At 41.9% G+C, this 8,218-nt stretch overlaps 1 protein-coding gene across 1 annotated transcript; it reads right to left on the minus strand.

The window, feature by feature from the left end:
• Positions 1-768: 768 nt before the first annotated feature.
• Positions 769-8,174, minus strand: cfap206 (cilia and flagella associated protein 206). Its single transcript, XM_038726480.1, has 12 exons — positions 7,981-8,174; positions 7,664-7,747; positions 6,964-7,054; positions 6,076-6,264; positions 4,807-4,974; positions 3,691-3,905; positions 3,426-3,545; positions 2,901-3,099; positions 2,617-2,757; positions 1,528-1,721; positions 1,169-1,312; positions 769-1,044 (listed from the first exon to the last, which is right to left on the minus strand). The coding sequence occupies exons 1-12, from the start codon at positions 8,098-8,100 to the stop codon at positions 823-825; spliced, it is 1,887 nt and encodes a 628-aa protein (XP_038582408.1). The 5' UTR covers positions 8,101-8,174; the 3' UTR covers positions 769-822.
• Positions 8,175-8,218: the final 44 nt, after the last annotated feature.

The raw sequence follows: 8,218 nt of genomic DNA on the forward strand, positions 1-8,218 counted from the left end.
CTTCACTGTGATCATTGAAGAATTACCAGGGCCATAACAATGTGGGCTTGCAGATGTAAATTAGCCTAAGGCTAACTCTGGTGTAATGCATCAAATGTTTACATTTATGTTATTAATTGCACATGGTCCCTTCTAAATAAAAATCAAAAAAAAAAAATTGGGAATGCTCATTTGGACACAAAGATGTATTCAGGGTATCATATATAGAACATATTGAAGAAATTAAGTTGAGCTTAAAGGTTCCCTGTGGAGTTTCCATTCAGTGTTTCTCACCAAAACACACTGGGCCTTAAGTCTTACAGCAATGTTAGAAAGTGGGAAAGATCTTTGATTAGGCTATGGGTCTTATTTTGCAGCCCAAATAGCTTACGAACCTTTTAAATGTGCATGCATTTCAAAACGCTCTGAAGGCAGTAACTGTACATACACTGAACAAAATTATAAACAAAACACTTTTGTTTTTGCCCCCAGTCATCATGACCTGAACTCAAAGATCTAAGACATTCTCTATGTGCACACTTTGGAGTGGCCTTTTATTGTGGCCAGCCTAAGGCACACCTGTGCAATCCCCATGCTGTCTGATCAGCATCTTGATATGCCACACCTGTGAGGTGGATGGATTATCTCGGCAAAGGAGAAGTGCTCACTAACACAGATTATGACAGATTTGTGAACAATATTTGAGAAAAATAGGCCTTTTGTGTACATAGAGAAAGTCTTAGATCTTTGAGTTCATCTCCTCATCAAGTAATACAAGAGCTAAATGAATACCATGTTTACATTAACTTTTATTTTACTCAACAAACTTTTTTTGGACACTGATTATTCCTTCACAGATCTGGTCAGGTTTGTTTTGACCATGTGTCCATCTCGCTGTCCCCTCAGACCTGCCAGATAAATCTGGGGTTTGGGCACACTGCTCTCACTGTCTCTCTTGCTTTGGCAGGCAGTGTTTTTCGGCAGCCAGGTCTGAGTGACGTTTTCCCGTCTCATGTGGCTCAGATCAGTCTGCGCTGAGTGCGTCACTTTGGTCAAGAGATCAGCCTAAAGTTATGACGAAAAAAAAACAAGCAAAAAAAAATGCATATCAGTAATAAATTAACAAGATTCTTTAAGTCAGACCTAATACGTAAATGAGTTGAAATCCATCTAGTGATTTCTGGCTCACCAGTTTAATAGCTTTTCTTCGCAGCTCCCACTCATTCCACTCGTACGACTTGACCATGTTTGACTCCACTGGGTGGATGTCAGTCTGTGTGCCGCTCTCACACATGGTGATGGGCTTTACCAGGAAACTCTCTCCTGGGTGCATCTGCAAAACCACAAGGCAACAACTTTTTTCTGTTGGATCAAATTGCCAGTGGTCAGCGGCATGCAATGCTGTCAGCCACAGGATCATTCTATTTAAGTAATACATTTTCAAATCTTACATTATAAAATGTTTAGCTTTCTACACTTTCCACACTATACTGTTGGTTTGTAAAGGGTGGTAAAACTGTGGCTCTATAACTGGGAAAGTCTGCCCACCTCAGAGTAAGGACTGATGCAAGAAAACTGTTGGTGGAGTTTGAGGAGCTGGATGAGTTCAGGGGAGTGCTTGGCTTTCTCTGCCACCTCTGCAATGAAGTCATCTGGACTGCAGGCAAATTTCAAGGCAGCTTCTTTGGAGCTAAAAACATAGAGCTTCTCCTTGTGTTTAAGGATTCCAATGTTTGGATTACCTGCAAAGGAAATGTCAGATATTCCAAACTGAATGGACTCAGGCACAAGCAGTTATATTAAGGTTGCTCATCATAGTGTTGTACAGAGAACAATCCCAGGGCTGGAGGAAACAAATGATGTTAACATATTACATAGGCCTCAGTAATACAAAGCTCCTGTTGAATTATCTAACATGAAATTCTGTGTTGACAGTGTGAACGTTGGCAGGGTTTGGACTCTTCTCTCTACCACTACAGTCACTTTTCATGTGTACAACCGAATCCATAAAAGTCTTCAAGGAGAGACTGTCTAAAGGTGTATGCTGTTTTCTGGACTACAAAGACCAGAAAAGAAGGGGCCTTAAGGGTTTACCCATTGGGTCTACATGCAATTCGTGTCCCTTGGGGTGTCTTGTGGGGTACCTATTCTGTTTGTGTCTCAAGGTGTAGCTGATGGAACAGTCTCAGGTTTGGTGACCTGAGGATTGGATCACTTCTTTTTGCAGTTTGCAAGCAAGTGTGGAGCACCTAGGATGAGAATCAGCACCTCCAAGTCTGAAGCCATCGTACCCAGGCTGAAAGAAAGGCTCTTTATGTCCATGTAAAGCACTTCAAGTATTCTAGAGTTCACAGGTAAGATGGACCAGCATACTGAGAAACAACTGTTTAACCCTGTGGGGTTAAACAGAGCTGAGCCTGAATTTACACTCAATCTAGGTTCAAACCATCAACTATGAACTTAGGTGAACAACTGAAAGAAAGAGATCAGGGATACAAACAGCCCAAATGAGTTTTCTTCGCAGTGTGGCTGGGCTCAGAGACAGGATGAGGAAGATAGGGAAGTGCTGCAGCTTCACTCAAACTCAAAGAAGAAGAGACCAAAAACCTTCACACTGGTGTATCACGAGAAGAGTACCTGGTAGAAGAAGCCCATCTCTGTTGACGAGTGTGTAACCACAGACTCCATTATACTGTGGCAGCAGCTCATTAAAACTGGCTGTTGTTTCAGGCAGGAGCCATTCCTGTTCTTTCATCTCAGCTGGAACAATACGCTCATCTGAAATGCATAAAGAAGAAAAATAATAACACTTAGGGGAGCTTGGTACACAGCCATTTTTCTCTCCAGTTTTCAGACTAGCGGAACATGGAATTTATTATTTTAGAGGCTGGCACAGTATCTGTTGGTGGCAGCAGCCATACCTGAGGACTCAGCCATTCTCTGTTTGTCTGTCTTCACCTCTGACGCTCCCAGCAGGCCGTCCAAATAAGCTTCAGAAAACAGCTTAGCCTGAGAGGCAACGAAGGGCTGCAAATCTAGCATGATGTTATTGAGGATGTTCAGCAGCTCAGCCTCATCCTGAAGTCCGGACCACAGCTTCGACAGGGCCTTGAACAGAGGCTGGAAAAAGTATCAAAAATAGAACAACAGAATAAAACACTACAATATGAAGAACGTAAGAAATTCTGAATTCAAAAACATCTGGCAAACGCTGCCTTTGCGTCTCATCCAGCACAGTGGGGGAGCATGGAGATGTTACCACCCTGCTGCCAGCGGAGAGAGATGGCCGGCATAATGACTCCAGCTCTGTACGTACCACACAGACATGAGATTGTCTTCATCTCACTCTCAAAAATAGCAAATATGTGTATTTCCCAAAATGTTGAACTTCTTCTTTAAGCAATGATATAATAAGACATAATAACAGCAGTAACCAAGACACTTACAAAAACCTTTGCAGTGGGTACAGCTGTCTTTGACTTCACAGTTTCTTTCAGCAGCTTGATCTGTGCTGAGAGCTCCGTCTGCAGGATATCAATGTGCTCTGCACATGAACATGCATCAGCCTGGTGGCAAAGGGAAAACTGCCTGCTTTACTTATCGAGCTGCAAAAATGCCTTTTTATTATATACACATTCACATTATAATAGTAACAGAGTTAGTTACATGAAAATATATGCAACCTATAATTCCCAGCTACTGTTACCTCACCAGTAACAATTTGAGGAAAACTTCATGCTGCCTGACGTTGTAGAGAGCCTGTCTGAGCAGGACCATAGGCAGGTCACAGGCTCCAGGCTGGCTGTCGGGGTCCGTCAGCTTCTCCAGCAAAGCGGTGTACTTCCAAGCCAAACTCTGTGAGACGCTCAGCTCGTTTTCCATGCTTTTACTGGTGACTGGAAGAGCTTCCTTAAGAGCTGTGGGCACTGTGGAGAAAATGTAAAAGGAAGTGCCAAAATTACTCAGAGTGTGATGTCCACAGGCTGCTGAATGCACTTTAGGAGAGAGTAGAACAGTTTGCAGACGTGCTGTATGAGACACTGGAACATCATTTGTGGGTTGTAATGCAGTGTAATGCTGCCGCTGTATACTCATGAAGCTCTAGCAAAGGTTCAGTCAGGAAGACTATTCTTTTGCATGTAGTTTATTTGTCATACCATCCTGCCAGTCACTCCTCTCACACGTCACTCATACCTAAAATAGTCTATGTACAATATACTGCTACCTTCCTGTTTAATACTGTTAGGAGTGTAAGAGAGGGTTTGAGCACTATGGTGACATGTGCAATATTTGCTACATACAGTATATACTGTAAATATATCATGTATATGGCATAATGTGAAACAATCCATGATTCTGTTTGATGTTTTGAAACTTAATACTTGGGGCCTTTGTGCGTCTGAGCCCAGAAGCCCATTCTCTCATGACCCGTACATGATGGCACATTACTTTGTTCTCTCTTCTATCATCTGCACCCGCTTGGGCCAGAGGGAGTTTACTATGTAAACTAAATCTTGCATGCTGTAATTTCATAATATTATAGCTTCACGTGGCAACTTAATGATTCCAAAGAGCAGAGGGGTAACAGTGTGGAGCTCAGTCCCCAGTAATGATCTAATGAATGGGGGTATGATGTTCTTCCCTGAACTAGCCAGCCCCACTTAGTGATCTACTTAGAAGGTGGTATTTTTACATAGTAGCTAATGTGCCTGATCATTTAAAAAAGGCACATCACACTGTCTGACCACATGTGATAGTAATACTAATAAGCTCATAGCATGTTACATAACAACAAATCATGTGTGTCAGTAGGCTGGGGTACTGTACTTAGTTCATGGAGGTCAGTCTCCTCCTCTCCTGTCTTGTTGGCATTGTTGAAGAGCCGGATCCCTGTGACAATCATGGCGAGCTCTTTGAGCTGCTGCTCCTTGTCCCTCTTTAAGAGCACCATGAAGGCTCCCAGTTCAGTCTGAGGGAAAACGCTCTGCAGGGCAGCTGCGACAAGAGAAGAGGAAGAGAAAATTAGAGTCAGGATCCAGTCCACATGATCATCATCATCAAAACAATGTACACTGTGTGGTCAAAAGCATGTGCTGGGATTGGCTCCCATTCAGTCACATGAGCATCAGTGAGGCTCAGCAATGGAGAAGGGTGATGAGGATCACAGTCGGCGTCCAGTTCATCCCAAAGCTGTCGGAATGGGGTTTAGGTCAGGGCTCTGATCAGTCTACAAAGCAGCTTTATGGAGCTGGCTGTGTGCATATCGATTCAGACAAACACACAAACACAAACTGCTGACACGAACAAAAGTTGGTCATAAAGTGCACCAGGCTTCTCAGGAGCATGTCAACAACATTTGTTGATTCTCAAAGAGCACAGCCCCAGACAGTTCTGTCAAACATTTAAACATAAAAAAATTTTTTGTGGAAGTTGCCGCATCCAATCTTTAGTGTAATGATTCAACAGTTTATCACCGACCTCCCTATTTACTGTCTACAAAGCAACCTCTGAGGCAACTCAGAGTGTGATGTCCACAGGCTGCTGAATGCACTTTAGGAGAGAGTAGAACAGTTTGCAGACGTGCTGTATGAGACACTGGAACATCATTTGTGGGTTGTAATGCAGTGTAATGCTGCCGCTGTATACTCATGAAGCTCTAGCAAAGGTTCAGTCAGGAAGACTATTCTTTTGCATGTAGTTTATTTGTCATACCATCCTGCCAGTCACTCCTCTCACACGTCACTCATACCTAAAATAGTCTATGTACAATATACTGCTACCTTCCTGTTTAATACTGTTAGGAGTGTAAGAGAGGGTTTGAGCACTATGGTGACATGTGCAATATTGGCTACTGGGTTAAACATTTTTTAGATGTCTGTTGATAGGAAATTATTGATTATTTGTAATGTATGCAGCATCACTGATACCAAAACGTATTTCCCCATGGGTGCAATAAAGTATATGTTATTGTAATTTCCTGCTGTCATTAATATTATGTTATATACACATCATCTGTTCTAACTGTTATCATCATTCATCCGCCCGTCTCTCCGGACTGAAGTTACTGCAGTTTCCAAGAAACTGAAAGTGTGAAACCTGTAGCCTCCTGCAGCGTGCTGACATCTGTAGGTGAGCCCATGCCGGAGCGCAGCAGAATGTAGCTGATGATTTTACAGTATAAAGCATCTAATTCATCCCGTGTTTTCACCCTGCTGTCGGTGATCTCTCTGCTCACTGGGCTCAGCCTGGACTCCAACAGTTGCTGGATTTCCTCAAGAAATTCACCTGCACAAACACAAACAACCTGCTTAGATGTGAAATTCATATGATCACTGGACTCTTCTCTCTTGCGCTTTAAAAGTTAACAAGAAAGAATTTGAATTCATTCTAAAACATGTGTAACATGCACCCCTTTGTTAAAAAGAGTGTTCTTTCCATTTAAAAAAATCCAGGAATCAATTAAGCTAGAATGTATTTTAGATTCAGGTTTTAATGCTGCAGGATCAAAATCCAGATTTTGTTCAATACTAAAAATATCTGTCTGGTCAGTTTACTTAAATTATATTTTCCATCTAGTTTCTGTCAGACCTGTACAGCATGCAGCAGAAAACTAATCAACAGCAATACTGATAATTATTCTCTGGTTTTAATTTCTCCAGTGTGTTAGGACATGCTGTCTTCTTTCCCTGAAACTGAACATCAGGTTTTGGGATGTTGGTCGGACATTTGTGATGTCATTTCTCACTATCTCACAGAAAAAACTGTCAATTAATTAAACAGATAATTCACAGATTTATTGATAATGATAATTTATAATGAAAATAATGTTTACATGCAGCCATAGATGAAAGTCTCTCAGAGTGGCAAACCCAAACACTACATTCAGTCAAATCAGTGTGGACCCCATGCTGAGGAGAAGATCTGTATATTCCTCTTTTTACAAACAGATGGCATTACTTTGTCATTCCATATTGTGACACTTACGTCTCGAAGTGTAATTCATGTCAAAATACACCTGCATTTTGATAGTGTCGAGGGACGGGCTGCACTTTTCCATTAGTTTATCCAGACACAGCTGTAAGAAATATTGCAGATGGAGATCAGAAACAAACAAACGTGTGGTTTTCAGGGTCACTACTCACACTGTTGATAATGAGGTCATGTTATGTTCTACAGTTCAGAAGTAACACTTGTTTCAGGCAGATTCAAATATTTTCTAAACCCAATCTTTTTCAATCTGACCACTTTCCGGTACATAAAGAATTCAGCAATCTCCACCAGAATGTATAGCCGGCAGTGTGGAGAAGGTTTTTAATCTACATCTAAATGCTGCAGTATTAACAGTTTAACAGGTAAATAGAATGTGAAGAATGTCAATAATTTTTTAAAATTAATAGAATTTTATAGAAATTTAGAAATTTAATAGATTTTATTTGTGGAGTCTAGTTAGGATATTCTGGTGGGGGCTTGGCCTCATGACCTCAGTATTTCTAAACCCCAAGCTAAATATTCAACTAATGAATGAAATGTACACAAGTTTACCAACATCGTGGTAACTTGTAGTAAATATCATATTTATAGTATACTGGCTCAACATACATACAGACATCGGTTCATTTCTAAAAAACTTGAAAGCAGGAAGAACTGAGGTGAGAGGGAGAAGAACCTGGCGTCAGTACCTCACCTCTTCAAGTTTCTGGACATCTTGTTTGGTCAGTGTCCGGTCGACATTAAACCCATTCCTGGGGTCCAGCACGACAGCCTTCACCTGAGAACATTTTAAAATCACAAACGTTGAGTTTTATACAGCAGTACCGTTAGTTTCCAAAATATAGTTAGGGCCAAGCTGCGTTCACGGGTAACGTTAGTGGAATATTTTCCCGAGAACGTCCGAAAAGTGACTGTTTAAATCCTCACAGCGTAACGTTACGTACGAACTTCACCGCACCGTGAAGCTTTAACATCCAGCTAGCTAACAGTTACCAACGTTAGCCTACTGACCATGAACGCCGCCAGCGTGTCGGACACCGCCTGTCCTCTCACTGCACACTGCTGCACTATTTCACCAATGATGTTCTTAATCACGCTTTCTGCGTGAGCTCGAGACATTTCTGCCGACATCGATCCTAACTTCACTTCACTGTTAGTAACACAGCCACCCCAGCCTGTTGATGCGGGTTGCCATAGTAACAGTGCCAGGGGTGCCAGTGTCCGCTAGAGGGCGCTGGAATTCAGCGAA

The sequence above is a fragment of the Micropterus salmoides genome, unplaced genomic scaffold, assembly GCF_014851395.1.
Source record: "Micropterus salmoides isolate LMB-PRFRI ecotype aquatic unplaced genomic scaffold, ASM1485139v1 Ms_hic_scaffold_18, whole genome shotgun sequence".
Lineage (NCBI taxonomy): Eukaryota > Metazoa > Chordata > Actinopteri > Centrarchiformes > Centrarchidae > Micropterus > Micropterus salmoides.

Excerpts from the sequence above, each read along its gene's own strand:
- cfap206 (XM_038726480.1), bottom strand. The coding sequence starts at position 8,100 with ATGTCGGCAGAAATGTCTCGAGCTCACGCAGAAAGCGTGATTAAGAAC. Across the intron at positions 3,546-3,690 it reads TTTTCCTCAAATTGTTACTG|GCTGATGCATGTTCATGTGC; the intron begins GTGAGGTAACAG and ends CTTTGCCACCAG. Across the intron at positions 1,045-1,168 it reads GAAGAAAAGCTATTAAACTG|GCTGATCTCTTGACCAAAGT; the intron begins GTGAGCCAGAAA and ends TCATAACTTTAG.